Genomic DNA, 17,195 nt, shown 5'->3' with positions numbered 1-17,195 from the left:
ACCGCTGACATCCATAGCACTACCAGGCTGGTGGCTTTTCTGGTGGCTTTTAGTCGTAACTTTTCTCCGGAAACATTACCTAAATGAAGGCAACAGGAGACTGTCGAAGAAACACTTTCGAACACTGACGACTCGAATCAGTTCAGCCGCCCTCTCGCCGCTTGTTTCACGCGCACATGGGCGTAAGTTGCGCCAGTTCCCCACGTCTACATGTTGGACACGATCTCGTGGCGGCGCTTGAAAGAGAGGTGGTCGTCTCGGGGGTCGTGGCGCTTCTTGGCTTTCAGCCGCTCGCGCATCTCGGCCACAGTCAGGTTCTTCCACGATTCGTCCTCCAGGGTGCCGCCCTTCGACGGCGCGGCAGGGTCGAGGACAGGGGCGGTAGGGGCGGCGACAGGAGCGGCAGCAGGGGCGGCAGCGGCAGGGGCGGCAGCAGGGGCGGCAGCGGCAGGGGCGGCGGCAGGGGCGGCGGTAGGGACGGCGGCGGCGGCGGCGGCGTCGGCGAGCGCAACCTCCCCAGGCTTGGAAGCGGCGGGGGTCGTCTCCGCCACTTGCACTGGCGTGCTGGGCGAGTCGGCCGTCGCCTCGACGTCGGCCGCCTCGTGTGTCTCGACGGCCGGTGGGACGGGGCTGGCTGACTCGACGGAAGCTTTGTCGGCATGTGGGGAGGAGGTGACGGGCGCAGCCACCGCGGGCGCGGCCGCGGCCGGCACCGGCTCTGGCTCACTGGAGACCGGCTCGGGAGGGCTGGAAACCGGCTCGAGAGGAATGGACACCGCCTCAGGAGGACTACAAATCACCTCGGGAGGAGCGGAGGCCGCCTCGGGAGGACTGGGGGCTGCCTCAGCGGCGACGGATTCGGGCTCAGGAAGCTCGTGCGCGTCCTCGGTGGCGGACTCCGGTGCCGCCATCTCCTTTGTCTGCTCGGTCTCCATCTGAGGGAACACCACGTAAGTTTACTTAGACGTGAGGAGACAAGAAGTATCACACCATGCGCCATAAGCAAAGCATGTGGGGTATCACAATGCTTTCAGATATAGCAGCAACTCAAAGTGAGTGACTGATTTTGCTTGCTGGCGACAAATCGCGCAGAGCGTAAGTTACCTCACGCTGCAGAAATGCGCATGACAATCACGCGTGGCACCTGTTGTTTTTTGTTAAGTGTATGAGTGCACCACTCCACAGTCATATTATTACAGTTTGAGCAGATGTGGGCGTTGTCAGACTGACCACAATAAAATACATTTAATTCCGAACGTTAAAGTCACTCAAATTAATCAGCTCTCTTAATATGTCCATCGCCGCTATCTCAGTTTCATTGCTTATGGGAGGCTGACATAAGAGGACTAGCCTACATAGTGAGCTCACCTGCTTCTCTGGCTCCTGAGTCACATGGTTCACCTCCGGCGTCGGTGCGATGGGTTCAGGCGTGACCTCTGCGATCTCTGGCTCAGATGGCTTCTCTGCCACGCTCTTGGCCGGCTCTGGCGCCTCGGGCGGCGCGGGTGCGTCTGATTCCGCCGGCTCCCGCGGCTCCACCTTCACGTCCGCTGGCGCCGGCTCCGGCTCGGACCTCGCAGGCTCGGGAGCCTGTTCCGGCTCCGCCTCGGCCGGCTCCGGCGTCTTGGCACTGGGCGGCACAGACTCCGACGACACGGGCTCGCTGGTCGCCTCGTCTTCGGTCGAGGCGCTCGGGGCCACCACGAGCTGGTCGGCGGCCGGCGGCGGCTCTGGCGGACTGACCGACTCGACCGTTTCGGCGGCGGTCTCCTGCGCTTCTTTTAGATCTGCCTCCGGAGCTGGCTTGTCAGCTTCAAACACTTCCTCCGATTTAGCGGCTTGGTGGGTTCCGGTGTCTCTTCTGCCTCGGCAGCGGAGGGTTTTTCTTTGGCCACCTCCGCTGGCTGCTGGGAGTCCACTTCCTTTTCCGGTTCTTCTTTCATTTGCGTCGTACTCTCGGGCACGGCTGTTGATGCGGTCGACACCAGGGTCTGGTCTGGATCAGCTTTCTCGTCCTGAAATGTCGAGAGGATGTATCACAGGCCGTGATGTTTCCGACAATGTGCACTGTCTCCAGCACAGCACTCATCTGCCTGCAGTACAGCACCCATCCGTCTCCGGCACACCGCCCATCTGTCTCCAGTACAGCATTCATCTGCCTCCAGTACAGCACCCATCCGTCTCCAGCACACTACCTATCTGTCCCCAGTACAGCGCCCACCTGTCTCAAGTACAGCACCCATCCGTCTCCGGCACAGCACCCGTCTGTCTCCGGCACAGCACTCGTCTGTCTCCGGCACAGCACCAATCTGTCTCCGGCACATTACCCATTTGTCTCCGGCACAGCACCCATCTGTCTCCGGCACACACCCGTCTGTCTCCAGCACAACACCCATCTGTCTCCGACACAGCATCCGTCTGTCTCCGACACAGCACCCATCTGTCTCCGGCACAGCACCCATCTGTCTCCGGCACAGCAGCCATCCAGCCACAGACTACACTCATCTGGTCACATACTGCATCCGGGCGCTGTCTTCAAACGCTCAGACACAAGGCAAAGACACACATGCCGTGTCTTAGGGGGGCTTGCCGCGATGTTGTGCGTGTTTGCTCGATAATGTCACGGCAACCCGCTCTCCCATGCTTGTTAACAATATATAACGAAGCACGCAGTTACCCACACCGTCTGAAATCTTCAGAAATTGCGACATGCCCGCTCACGGCCCAAGAACCAGGCTTCGTTTATGAGCGCTGACTAGTTACTAAATGCCATACCGGTCGGCTGGCACACATTTGCACAATCCACGGGTTTGCAATCACACAACTGACTTAAGCGTTTTACATTGTTGCAGCAGTGCACTTGATGACCATGACAGGCGCCCCGCGTTATCGATGAAAAGTGACATGACGCTTATTCATAACTGCACAATTTGGTGATTTCAAAAATTGTAGCCACATGTTTTTAAGCTACCCGACATGCGCTCCGTGCTGCTCATAGGGCCGAGCGCCCACCCTCCGTTCCACCCACCTGCACTTCGGCTTCGCCGTTCACCTCTACGGTGACCTCCGGCTCTGAACGGCCGTCAGTGACGTCCGCCGCCGGTTTGGGGACCTCTGGTGCGGAATCGGGGACCCCTGGAGCAGGCTCTGACTCCTCCGGCGACTGTTCGGAGGCCGCTGCCGAAGGCTCGGCGACATCGGATGGCGTGTCGGACGCTTGGTCCGACATCTCTGCGCTGTCTGTGGCCTGCTCACTCTTGACTGCAGTGTCTGGGACTGGCTCCGGTGCTTCTGCGGCGACCTCGGCCGCCTGATCAGACTGCGAGTCATCTTTGACGTCATCCTGCTTCTCGGCGTCTCCGTTCGGTGATTTGTCGGGAGTGATTTCTATCTTGGGCGCGACTGGAGGGATGGGAATGACAGGCCTCTTCTTCGCTGGCTTCGCGGGGCTCTTTCCCGGAGACGACTGATCCTGGAACGGCATCAGCGCCAGTCAGAACAAATTCCCTCCAGGAAATACCACTCCTGAAACAGCGCCAGTCAGAACAGATTCCCTCCAGGAAACACCGCTCCCGAAACAGCGCCAGTCAGAACAGATTCCCTCCAGGAAATACCACTCCTGAAACAGCGCCAGTCAGAACAGATTCCCTCCAGGAAACAACGCTCCTGAAACAGCGCCAGTCAGAACAGATTCCCTCCAGGAAGCACCGCTCCTGAAACAGCGCCAGTCAGAACAGATTCCCTCCAGGAAACACCGCTACCGAAACAATGCCGGTCGGAACAGATTCCCTCCAGGAAACCTCGCTCCTCAAACAGCGACAGGACACCTTGGACAGACCACTCATCGATACTGCTCCCGGAGTAGCGCCAGCTAGTGCAGGCCTTGTATGGCACTTGCAATAAGCCGGTGCAAAATCAATCAAGGTTTACCTGGAATACATTTGCTTTCAATGTGACAGTTTGAGCTCATTAGCCAGAGGCCTTCCTCGCATGATATTTCGCATTACGTTTTCGTTTCATGCTTCGGCAGCGACAGGCGTCGTGCCGAAAAGACAGCTGCTGTTGACAGGCGACCGCTGCCGATTAAATCAGGCATGCTCAGGTCCATACTTATTTTGGTGAGATGGCTAATGGAACAGAAGCAATGTCAAAGTGACCAACGCCGGTGGATCTAAATGAGGGATTGCGCGGTCCGTCATTTAAAACCAAAGTGCCCTGAGTGTAAGGAACGGTAAGTGTAAATTGCGGGATCTCGACCGGAATTAGGAACCACTTCCATCAGAGGCGTTCGAATCTCGCAAAACAGCAGACCTTCCAGCGCCTCATCCTGAGCGAGATGTCAGCAAAACGTCGGGGAATGCGGGAGGCATGCCTGCGGGAGGAATGCAGCCGGGCGGCGGGGCGGCGCGCCGCCGGGCCGATCTGCGCAGTGGGGGCTGCGCAGAGGTGACCGGTGACCTTTCGCCGGCAGCGCGCCGGTCTGCCGGTGCTGGCGACGTGCTGAGTACCGGCGGCTTGAGCAGGCATACCGGTCTCGCCTCGGGAAGGACCGTGCAAACAAGCTGGTTATAAATGCAGTGGGTAGAGCTACACTGGCGGCGTGTCAAATAATTGTTTGTGATTCATGTCGGTGATTCGTCAGCCGTGGTTCGTTATCAAACTTGTCTGTGGTTCGGTGATTGTAGAACTAACTACTCCTTGCTGGTCTATTTTCATTCTATTAGGCGAGAATAAAGTTTTCAGGTTTTTGATAGAACAAAGTTCGCTTCCCTGCGTTTCCCATTTGAGCTGCATTCTTGTCCTGTCCACAATTCCAGCTGAGACATCTCGGCCCCACATTGATAGGCCCAACTTTCAGCGGAAGGCCGGCCGTTACAGTCACATTCACTGTACGCAAGCCTTGAAACGTCGGTCACCTGCCCATAATGGCCCGACGCCTGAACTCTACACATTTAAGACATTGGCCTAAAAGCCCCGCTTCACGCAACTCACGGCGTAATCGCGCTCACAAATCTACATTACCCAGAAACATGACTCGGGCTGATTTCTCCTAAATAGCTTCGCGGGAGCGGTATTCTTCAGCCTAGAATACCGACAGCAGTGGTCAAATCGTGTACCGCCGACAGCGCTGAATGTTGACGCCACTTTAGCGTCCCTGGCATCATGCGTGTGCTCGAACCGCCCTACCCGTGCTGGTCTGAGTCGAACCGCCCTACCTATGCTGGTCTGAGAGAGGCGCGAGGGGGGAGGGAGGCAGCAAATCACGTTGCGAAACTCACGCGGTGCGTTTTAGAGCCGACCGGACCCACCAGTGTGCCGTTAAAGTCACTATTGGCGGCCAATGGCGTCCGGATCAGACGCCGAGGCGCGGTCTGTTCTGCGCCGCGCGCGAGGCAGTCGCAGTCGCACGGTAGGGCTGTTTTCTTGGAACGACTTACATGCTCAGGGGCCTGCCTGCCCACGGACGGCGAAGAGAGGACCGGGCCATGCCAATGCACAACTCTTGGAAATTTATGGAATGCTTATGATATGTCTAAATGTCATGCATATATATATATATATATATATATATATATATATATATATATATATATATATGTATATGCGATTTTTTACTCCAAAGAAAAAAACCGGGCGTTACGCTACAGGAATTGTAATGACATGTGACTGCACGGGCTGGAGCGCTAAGAGTTATATTCCACACATGTAACAAATCACGTTTTATCTTGGCCCACCAACCTTTAAATTTACCTATCGCTGCACCAAACACGATTTCGAATGCATAGGTCAACCAATGCATTGAACACTATTGCACCTTAGCACACGATGTACATATATATATATATATATATATACATATATATATATATATATATATATATATATATATATATATATATATATATATGTGTGTGTGTGTGTGTGTGTGTGTGTGTGTGTGTGTGTGTGTGTGTGTGTGTGTGTGTGTGTGTGTGTGAACGTATACATACATGTAACGTATACTCAATATGCAACATACATATTACATACTGAGACAGTCATTTGTACTGCAGAGATTAACCCACACTCAGCGGCAAATGAGCTTAAAGGAGGTAGGCCAGATGAAAATATTGTTTTAGCGATTAACATGTGTATATTATTCGCTGATCCGGTTTCACTTCTAGCATTCGTTTTGCTAGGAATCTTCTCTTAATGCTGTAATTATTTTTGTAAATTTCGCCCTGACAGAGATAAGATGGGAGGTGAGCAGAGCCACGTGCTCTTTCGTCTGATGGCGTTCAGTATTACGCCGCTGCGGTACCCGAGTGGTCTTACACCGTTGCAACGTACTTCTGTAGCGTCACGCCCAGAGACCAAGCATACTAGTGGCAATGTTTCGGCTCCTCGGCATTTGTTGACGATGAGCAGCTGTTTTTCTTTACCTTTGGAGTCAGAGCTCTCTTCCCGCTCTAGCATTTTTTTTTTAGAATCACGCTGGCGAGCGCAGTTGTGCTAACAGTGAGAAGTCAGTGCATTCATGACATCGCAAATTCTAACCGCGAATTTGGAACAGGGAATCGTCAGTGAGACGCAAAATAACCGGGACGTAAAATAACTTCAAGCGCAGCTCTCTGAGTCCGCTGGCAGCAGCTTTCTCACTGACGTCACCGGGTGGCACGTCTCTGATTGCTGATTTTCCGAGTCGGCAGCGCCGCCACTTTCTACAGTGCAGATGGCGAACAGGCCGGCCAGCCGAGGTCACTGGGTGACGATTGCTGCTGTTGCGCCACGCTCTCCGGCGACCGGGGATCCTCGGCTGGCTGGTCCATGACCGCCACATGGCGCCAGTGCCCGATCACGTTTGCAGACGGTCAGTGGTCTCGGATAGTTGGATGCCCAGTGCATACCGGTTAGATAAGCGGAGAAAACGGGGCTTGCGCCAGTTGTGCCGGCGGGTGACATTCTTTCGCTCTACATTTCCATACGTTTTTAACTTCCCCCCTCTCCCTCTCTCTCCCTCTCTCTCCCTCTCTCTCTCTCTCTCTCTCTCTCTCTCTCTCTCTCTCTCTCTCCCTCTCTCTCTCTCCCCCCTCTTCTCTCTCCCTCCCTCTTCTCCTCCTCTTCTCTCTCTCTCTCCCTCTCCCTCTCTCTCTCCCGTTCTCTCCCTCTCTCTCCCTCTTTCTCTCTCGCTCTATCACTATCCGTCATCTGCTTTCCCTTTCCTTACCGGCATAGTGGTCCCCGAAACCCGACCATGGCCCGCTCACCTTGAGTGAGCGACATTAAAACCGGCCCCAAGTCCAGCCCAGGTGAATACTGACGGTCAACCGGTCCCCGCCTGAGGCCACGTGCCCCTGTTCTAGACCATCTGAACGACTGGCGGGATGCTGTGAAGAAAGGCAGATGTTGCGCAGGTCTAAGCAGGTAGGCGAATGCTGCGCAGAAGAGGTAGTGGCGGGCGCGGCAATGCACCAGGTCATGAATAAGGCGAGAGGCTGTTCGAGTGGCTCGTTTGCAGCTCGCGTTTGAAGCAGCCTGGTCACCGCGAGGGTCGCACCAGAGGGTCGTCCTACGGAGGTCGAGCTGACTGAGCCTTTTCGTCAATGGGCCTTGTTTTCAAGCGTGGTGACGCAGCGGAAGCCATCACATACTTCTGCGTCAGCTGGTGTTTGAAATGTTTGCGTCCGGGATGGTGGGGAAATTTGACAACGCATCCAAAAGCTGGAGAGCTCGACCTCCATCGCTGCCAATAACGTGAGCCTCGTAAGCGAGGTGTGAAAACGTCCTCAGCGGTGGCGAGCAGGCACGTCAGTTTGACAGGCACTTCGCGTAACCGGGGTAGAAGCTCGAACCTGACAGCTCAGCCCGTCACGTCAAGCCACAAAGCGCTAGTACCTTATACAGTAACGTCGCGAGTCTTAGCGAAGACTTGATGTTCCTGTTGCCCAACTTATCAAACATTAAGGAAGACGTTATCATGTAAACTTGTCACACACAATCGGTGAATTTGTTTTCAAATATGCTGACGGGGAAGATAATTTAGAGCCGTAACACTTGATTTCAAGTCAACAGTGGGTATTGTAAAACACATACTCCGTGCAATTCGTTGAAGAGAATCGCAGTCACGTGTCTGACATTGAAAACGCCTCCGCAAACCACCAACGGGCACCTTTTCAATCAAAATTTGCGTAAAGTAGTGCAGCCGGCCCAGGCAACAAACACGCTTTCATCAACAGCGGCATTGCTCGCTTTCATTTCTTTATAACGCTCCCATATTGTGCGGGATCTTTTCACGGGATGAAATGGCCAGTGAATGAAATTCCATACACCAGTGATGTATGTGATGGCCAGTAATGGCCAGTGAAAGAAATGAAATTTCATACACCTTCCTTGCTGTATCAATGCAGCTGACCTGTCGTGACCCATAGATCAATAGTTTCGAACTTGATCAATTTCTTTGACTGAAATTGCCAGGCCTGACAGAACCTTTAGCCAGTTCATGGTCAGGTAATGCGATTTGTGAGTCAACGGACCAGCTCGGCATCAGAGCCGGTGCCTGCCAAGCCCTCGTGAAGGAAGGAATTCCAAACAAATTGTCCATATCCATTGGTGTTGGTTCGCGAAAATATGTGGCAGCACTGGCTTAGGATGTGGTATTATCTGCGTTATTTTCACGTCTATCATCACTTATTTGGTCGTACGCCGCACGGGGTGTCTTATCGGTTACCTACACCCCGGCACAAGTAACTGGACTGCTAAGCCTGAAGTAGCTCCTTCGTACTTTGAACGCTCTTACGGGGGTCAAACGTACGTGCGGTTACAAAATCCACCCTTTTTACCCTTTTTCACTGAACATGCCAAATTTTCAGCTTTCCCAATTTCCCTGTATTTTTTAAATTCTTTCCAGCTGTTTGTCTTCTTGGCCTTGATGTGGTACGGTTATGAATTCCGTCGTATTTTGGGCACAAAACGCTGGGCGGTGCTGCTCACCCGCCACTCTCCAAGCGCTACCCAAAAATTGAGCAATATTGTGGCGCTTTTACCGCTCAAGGCCTCCACGTCTATCACATAATTGCTTTACAGCAGAAAATGGTGTCACCCTCCATGCCTATCGCAATATTGCTCTGCAGCATAAAGTGGTGTCATCCAACAGGATTTTAAAAGGTTTTCCAGTCTTACCAAATTCATTGATATTTTAGTACGGGCTGATCTCAAGCCGGCATCAGCTGCGTCCGTCAGCGGTCGTCGCCATCCGGCGCCGACGGCAATTAACAAGCGGAGACTGCGTAGCCATACATAGCTTGATCTAGTGGCCACCGGTGATGACTGACAGGAGACTGACCTGAGGCGGCCTGCGGCGACCATCAACAGGCATGTGGGCGATACGGACAAGGTGGGAGCCCACTACGCTCCTGCAAAATATCCGAAATTTTCTGGGACGGCTGTTGTTTTCACAAGGTAGGCAGCGTAAGCTGTATGCGTGACTTTGAGATGACACATTAAGCCTTTTTTGTTAGAGTTACGTCATTCAAAGACGTGCATTGGTGATACTTTGATCTTTTCTTTCTACAAACTGAGTCCTTTTGAAGTATTTACGGCAAGCGGTATCCAAACATGCGCGTTTCAAAACAGTACTAATGAAATACAAATAATTAAGCAAAGAAACGTGATCAATGAATTAATATACATGATTTGGTTGTTTATTTGCCGACGTTTAGCACCAGTTGAGTGTGGTCACCACTCATGCAATGTATCCTCAGCGTGGTGACAAGCTAGCTGTCTCAGTGGGATTTACTTTCCGGCGAGGGAATAGGTTTTGTGCTACAGCGCAGCCAGCAAATGAAAAAGACGGCTCAGGCACATTCGTGACAAGAGCCCCATCGGAATGACATCACTCTGGTGTAATCTATGTGTACGGAATGACGCCAAACCGGTGCCTCCGTCTACAGATTAAGGCCAAACGAATGGGCTTCTGCGCAGTCCACAGCCAAAAACAGGTGGCGCGCTCCCACCACAGCTCACCCATCCCCGCAGGTGTTTGATAACGCGAAACAGCTATCTCCTCCGCGGCTTTCTGGCATGCGATGCGCCAACGGTAACGATGTCCAGCTCGCGATTGTCCGGCCATCCCCCTCTTTCTTTTCCATTGGGCGCCCCACCGCAGCCATTCTGCGAGACCGCAGGTCCGGGTCTTGACATACGAGCGGTGGCGCTAAAACCGGTCCGGCCGGGCGGCGCGGGCTTTGGCGGTGGCCTGTCGCGCTGGCACACGCCAACATCGGCCGACGTCGCCGCGAGAAGGCCGCGGGCCAGACCACCGCCCGTCTGACGTGTCGTCTCCCGCAACTGATGACTTGCAGTGAGTGAGGAATGACAAAGGGGGCAACGCCCGCCAGAAGGTGGTTTTTCTCGTCTTCTCTGCTACGGAGGTCTCACTGTCCCAAGCTATATAGAAAACTAAGCATTCTGGTATAAAATAGAAAACAGCATTGAATATTGTCAATAAAAGGACAAGGCGTCGACATGTGGCATGTAGCTCTTACAACAATCGGGTTACTTCGGGGCGCATACAACTGCTGTGGTCAATGGGATCGGGACCATCGTGGAAACCAGGCTCAGCAAGGCCACTGCCACTTAACACTGTGCTGGTTCAGGAAGCCTTTGCCGGGCCAAAGCAGGCCACGTGAATAAGGTTTATGCGCTGAGGTTTGGACTACGACTTCCACGACGGACCGGGTCAAAATTTCGGTTGCACCATAACCCCGAGAGCACGAATGTGACCACGCTCCACTCAAAGGTAAACGGTAACCCATGCCAGTGTCCCTTCGAATATGACAACAGGTCAGAGAGCATTACTTGCGTTAGCAGAGCTGTGAGCGGGAACATGGGTAGAAGAGTATTGAACAGCCATTGACGTGATGACACAGGGCGCCGTGCGCGTGTTATCGTTCATAGTGAATAGATGAATGTGAGCCATGACACGTACCAGATTAGGGAAAAAAGGTCAAGTTTAGTGCGCATAGATCCCCTCAATCTCACAAACTATCGTACCATTGGTGAATCATCCTAGAACTGCCTCAAAAGTCTTCTGAGTGTCGCACAGCAGGTCAAACGACATGCGGAGTGCAAACAATGCTCCGCACGCGGCACGTGCAGACGCACCGCGGCGGATATACATACTAATGCATCGTAGCCCAGCAGGACATCACGAACCGTTTAAAGACACCTACAGAAATATGCTCCCGCTTGATAAGATGTCTGATGTGTAGAATCGAGTCAAGCCAGACAAACAGCTTTCCACGAAAAATAATCCATTTCGAACATTTCACCTAGCTTGAACTGATCTTTTAACTGCATTTGACAAAACAGCATGGTCGTCAAAAAGTATGTAAATGCTAGTTTATCAATTGTCGCACAAAAAAACAGTCGAGCCCTTCAAAGTGGGAGCGCCGTGGTCGAGTAGTTGGAGCCCTCAGCTCCCACGTGCGGGTCTCGAACTACGCTCTCGGCTGGGGACTGCCCAGGAGAGCCAGTGCGGACACTGCCGTCGCCGATGCTCCATAACAAGGTCCACAACGCCAAGTGTCGCCTTCCCTTCAAAAAAGGATCACGAACGGTTCAAAACTCTCGCCCTGCGTCCGGGAAAACGGAGCAGCTTGCTTTAGCCTAAAGCATTGCCTGTGGGATATAAATAGCTTTGTCCTAACTTGTGCGCCTGAACCCTTTCATCATGACTGCAAGTTGTGCAGGAGTGGCACATTCCAACGTTGTTGACAAGCTCCTAAGGTCCTGAGGCGTTTGACCTAAACGCCAGCGACGTTCTTGAAAGCGTGCAAAAACGCTCGAGCCCTGCCTTTGTATGTAAAGATGGGATGCCCAGCGCATGCTTAGCAACTTTCAGTCCAGGGTGAGTGCATTGTCGAGGTGAAGCCATGATCAATACCCCTCCCCCTTCCAAGTGTATATAAAAACCCAGCCGAGGCTTGCTTTTTTCGGCAGGACAACGTTTCGTGCGCATTCCTACTGGCGTGACTTTTTCATCTAAACTGCACGGAATTATTTGTTTTCGTCCGGCGGATGACGTCGCACATATTTTCCGCTTGATATCTTCAAACAGCGAGCTTGGCCGGCACGCCATCACCATATTGCGTTTTGCAAGCTGAATGCAGTGTGCCGGCGAAATGACGACTCTTAAAACAGACTGGTGAGAACGGATACAGACTGGTGCGATCTGGTGCGGGCTGTCACAGACTGACGCAAGACAGTGCGGACGATGCTGTTGGAGGCCCGTGGAGAACAGTGCGGACTGACACGGCCTGACATCAACAGGAGAAAGCAGCTTCAGTCTGATGCAGACTGACGCTGCCAGATGCCGCCTGACGTGGACTGACGCCGGCCGATGTCGACCGCTGCGGGCTGCGGCACTCTGATGCGCACTGACGCCGGCCCGCGCACTCTAACGCGAACTGTCGCGTTAGAGTGCGAGTGCTAGAGTTCTCTCGCGGTCTGGAGTGCACACAGCACCGCAAACGGGCCGGCTGTGCGCGTGACCGCGAGCCTGTCACCTGCCCGTGTGATGGCCTGATCACCGAGCCGGCCCTGGTCGCTAATCGCGGGCGGACGTGGCGGCCGATCGGCAGGGCACGCGGCGGCTGATCGGCGCCGAGACGCGACGGCACGCGCCGCCCGCCGCCCTCATGGTTAATGGAGCCGCGCTGCGGTATCTCGGCGCCGCTGGGCACGCGCCGGTGCCGAGACAGCCGAACAATGGACCTGCGGCGGGAGCTGCCGCCGCCGGGGAGGGGAGGGCGCTGCTGCAGGAGCTCGCCCAGGAGGGTGGGATGCGGGGGTCATGACTTGCCCGCTGCCCCCGTGGCAACGGCTGAACGCAGGGAGGGCCGGGGGAGGGGCCGGTGCGGTTGATGATGAAAGGTCGTGTTCATCGAAGTGGGTGAGATTTACCTCGCGCATTGTGCTGCCTGCTTCGTGCGGGACACTCGTGATCTAAAGACGGCAGTAATGTTGGAAATGTTTACCTTGTGCCCCGGGTTTTGCAGAAGACTCCTTGTTGGAATTCAACGTACGCTACTCGAGCTCGGCGATGTATAGGCCAAAAACAAAAAACAAAACAAAGCAAAAAAACAACTGCGAACTGGGACCAAAATCATCTCCAGATTCTAACCTCCTTAAAATTAATTTGATGACATCGTACTGAGCGGAATAATGTCACCTTTAATACATATTGAGAAGACGCATGCGTTATTTGAGGGGTAATTTTTATTTCATCTGACGTAGTGCCTGTAAAACGTACTCTGCACCTCGCATGTGAACTTATCGGCTCCGGGAACGCCATCCGAATCGGCCAGTGCACGTTATAAATAGAGACCGGTTGTGTAACATAGGAGCAGCCAAGGACACAGCAGCTGTATCAAGAGCTGACTAGAGCTCTCAGTGATGTAAACAGCTCACCATTTTTAAAACTCCGATTGTCTGCGTTGCATTCTGCAGGATGAGGTACAAGTCGTTACTGAATAGTAAGCAGTCGAGGAATTGTGCGATGCTGCGCTCCGTTCCCGACCAATGTTGCAAGCCAGATAACGCGTCCCAGCAAGGTGTTGGCTGTGTCATCTTGGATTCCCAACTTATATTGAATAAGAAGTGCGTCCGCGATATTTTTTATAAGAGCCGCTCAAAACAAATAAGTCAGGTTAAATTCCATTTCGTAGGGCATCATCATCAAAAAAGGGTGCAAACGTAGAACTTCTTCAAAATCTCACGATTTGTGTCCGCGTCCTGGCGGTGTGATACTTTTCCAGGTTACATAGCACTAAAGTGCTGTTCTGTCTGCTGAGCGGGTCTGCGAAATCGACGCGATGAAGCAATGAATTTGATTTCAGATCGCCCATCAGCCAGATCACTCAGATATACAGTTTAAATGAAAAAGCATTGGCGAAATATAAGTGTTGAACTCTAAACATACGTCGTGTCTACGTCTTCTGGGGAGCTTTGAACATGTGCACTCGCTGGAAGGATATTTCTACATGCGTGACTTCACCATCGGCTACAACGATTACCCGTGCTTTGACAGGTTTCCTTACGCGTCCGTTCCGCAATCGCTCCTGCGGTAGTAGCGGCACTCCCAAAACACTGCGGCACTCACGGCGTGCTGAGCGCCGGATGTGCGTGAGATGTGGGGATGTTTTGCACCAGCCCTGGCACGCTACCCGTGGAATCGGTTAATTAACTGGTGACTGGACACGCGCGCGAGGACATCGACGTTCTAGAGACTAGCGGTTTGTAAAATTGGGCAAATTCTAAGGTTGCCGTGAGGGCTAATGTGTTGGAGAAATCCAATTATCCTTGGCTCGGGCCTGGCCAACAAAACAATCGCGGAAAGTGGTCAGAACAGACCGTTTAAGCGTCTTTCCTTCAAGCTTAAGCGTCGCGAGCTTAGGCGCCTTAGAAGACGGTTACGCAAGTACAAACTCGCCGCAAGCTCCGCGTGGCATTCACTACATTGTTGAGGTTTTAGACTGCTGAGCATCACTGAGCAGCCTTGTTAGCCCGTGGAGTAGTCAATCAGCTACGGCGGCGCCTGAGATGCCAGGCCACAAGACCGCTCTCAGCTCAGTCCGACGTCTGAGCCGGCCAGGTTAAGGCAAGCAGGCTTTTCGACCGCCTCTCTGGTCAAGGGCTGCAGAGGTGTAGCAGGGCGGTGTGGCTGCACAGCAGTTTGGTAGTAATCCAAATTAAAAAAGACAGCCCGGTGCGAAAGGCTGTGAGGTCGTCGTTGCCTGCAGAGAAAAATCAATGGCACAAACGGATTTGATGGTGTTCACCCAAAAGTGGACTTGATGGCCGAAGGGCTGATAGATGCCGTGGGTTTACCAGCGAGAGTGGCTCCACATCGCGCAGACTTAAGCGGGCCAATCGAAGTGCACAGTTACGGTGGTTCGAAGTAGAATATTCAGTGATAGACGCAGCTCGGCCGTGTGATGTCGGTTGCCACACTCGGACCGCCCCGAGTACGCCGCCGTCCCCTGACGAGTGCAGCGCCCGCCATGCTGGAGAGACCCGATTTGCCATGGTAATTGGGCGGATTGCTATCGTGTACCGGTTCCCGGCGTCTGACCCGGACCGTCCCTGGCCTACCCGGCTCGGGCGGCACGTTCGGCACCGGCCTGACCGCGGCCGGCAGCCCCCTCTGTGCATCGGGGCTCGGTGAAAGTGACACGGCGAACCCCGTGTGTTGTTGGGACGCTCAGGCCCAGGCTCAGGACGCCCCATCCCCGAGGTGTTGTCGCGCAGCGTTTGGTCAGAGACGTTTTCTGGTGATCAAACATGACAAATTTTCTTCTCCCATGTTCTATATGATATGGCTCCGAGACGTCGCAAGGAGACATGATGCGCGTGGTTACGTGCCATGTGACGTGATGACGAAACATGCATACAAAACATATGAAGTGTTGAAACAGGATACAATACACTCCGATGGAAATGGTAACACCTCCAATCACGAAAAGCTAATGTAACGGTGTTTCCAGTGCAAATGTGCTGGAAAAACAGCAGTGCTTTATCCACGGTAGTTTTTCGCTGGAGCTTTTGCGCCAAGACTATGGAAGGGATTAAATGGATAGATTTAAGCCTGATGGATGTCCTTCAGGCCCCTAGTGAAAAGGTTACGAGAAAGCAATAGAGCTAGACGCAACCCATACTGAGGGGGCCAATTAAAGACAAATAGCATCTTAACCTTTAAGGATCTCAATAAGATCATATGCATTCACATCTTACTCAGGTCCTGTAACTCAGGTGAGCAACGGGTCCAACATGCCAGATAGATATACCGACCGATAGATATGTACCAGTAAACAAACGAATCTCCTCAAAGGGAAACGAAGACTGATGCTTTCCACCATCTCCAGACCTAATCCCATGCTGAGTTTTTATTCTCAGCGTGAGCTCTGAACAACTCCGACTCACATTCCCTCGTCACGATCATCAGTCAAAGCACATCCAACTACGGCTATCGAGACCAGGAGATGCTGCGACACCTGCCCAGAGGCTCAGAGACGGTAGCCGCTGGCTCTCGGCCGCGGTCTCCGGTGCTCGGAGCAGATGCCGCCGCCTCCCCGATCCCTGCGGCCGCGTCGCTCGCTGCCCTGCGGCCGCCGTCCCCAGCACCTGGGAAACCTCACCGCACGCACACCGCCGGGAAGACCCGGGCCGCGTGCCGTCGTCTCACCTGCGCGGCGCCGGCAGGCTCGCGCCCGGCAGCCGACGTCACCAGCACGCCCGGCATGGTGCCGGTGATGGTGACGTCGCGGCTGGCGTAGTACTCGGCCGTCGTCTCGTCCACCACCAGCAGGCTGACGCGCTCCGGGTCGGCCTTGATGCCGTCCACCACCTGCGTGTGGCCCCAACCGGCGATCGCGGCGCCGTTCACCTCCAGGATGCGGTCGCCCTCGCGCAGGCCACACGCCTCGGCCGGCGAGCCGGCGTCCACGATACCGATGTGCTGGCCGGGCCGCGCCTTCTCCGTGTGCAGGCTGAAGCCGTAGCCCTGGAAGCTGGACCATTTGACGAGGCGGCAGAGGCGCGGCGCCGGCGCCTCCTCCGCGGCGGGGCTGACGGACGTCATTCTCGTGTCACCGGCGGCGCGTCGGACACGGGACTGGGACGGCGACGGCCGGTCGGCGGGACGCGACGCTGGCGCCGCCCGGCGGCTGGGGGGCGAGGCAGCAGACAAGCACGTGAGGCGGCGAAATGGTGACGGGCTTGTCAGCCAGGCTTCGCTCTCTTTGAGATCACAGAGGACAGAAGCTAGGGCTTGCTACTGGAGTCTGTTGCGTGCCAGGATTTACGTGTTGAAATTTATGTATTCTAGTTCGATTGATCTCATTTTCGGTATAGTTATAGTACCGTCGCTAGGTCTCGCAAAACGCACTATCACAGAGCCCCGTTAAGGTCCACAAGACGTCGCGTATGTCAAACGTACCAGTACACCGGCCGCAGATGACGGCAGGAGTTGTCTCAGTCTGCAGATGTGTGTGGTCTCACAGAATGAGGTCTCCAGTTCGTCCCGTCCCGCCATCAGATGGCTGGCACACAAAAAATGAGCCCGTCACCATTTCTGAGTAGTGGCATTTGGACAACAGCTGGGGACTTTGGCTTGACGGCGTCCATTCTGTAAAAGGCATATTTCCCGTTCCCTTATA

At 54.1% G+C, this 17,195-nt stretch overlaps 1 protein-coding gene across 1 annotated transcript; it reads right to left on the bottom strand.

The window, feature by feature from the left end:
* Window positions 1–206: 206 nt before the first annotated feature.
* LOC119108203 (Na(+)/H(+) exchange regulatory cofactor NHE-RF1) lies at window positions 207–16,636 on the bottom strand. Its single transcript, XM_037231786.1, has 7 exons — window positions 16,223–16,636; window positions 3,029–3,472; window positions 1,820–2,015; window positions 1,579–1,787; window positions 1,369–1,491; window positions 801–935; window positions 207–347 (listed from the first exon to the last, which is right to left on the bottom strand). Exons 1-7 carry the CDS (start codon window positions 16,616–16,618, stop codon window positions 207–209), a joined length of 1,644 nt encoding a protein of 547 aa, XP_037087681.1. The 5' UTR covers window positions 16,619–16,636.
* Between the last annotated feature and the right edge of the window lie 559 nt (window positions 16,637–17,195).

This window comes from Pollicipes pollicipes, unplaced genomic scaffold, assembly GCF_011947565.3.
Source record: "Pollicipes pollicipes isolate AB1234 unplaced genomic scaffold, Ppol_2.1 Scaffold_6686;HRSCAF=7923_pilon_pilon_pilon, whole genome shotgun sequence".
Lineage (NCBI taxonomy): Eukaryota > Metazoa > Arthropoda > Thecostraca > Pollicipedomorpha > Pollicipedidae > Pollicipes > Pollicipes pollicipes.
The sequence above is the reverse complement of the archived record's forward strand: the minus strand, read 5'-3'. Positions and strand labels throughout refer to the sequence as shown.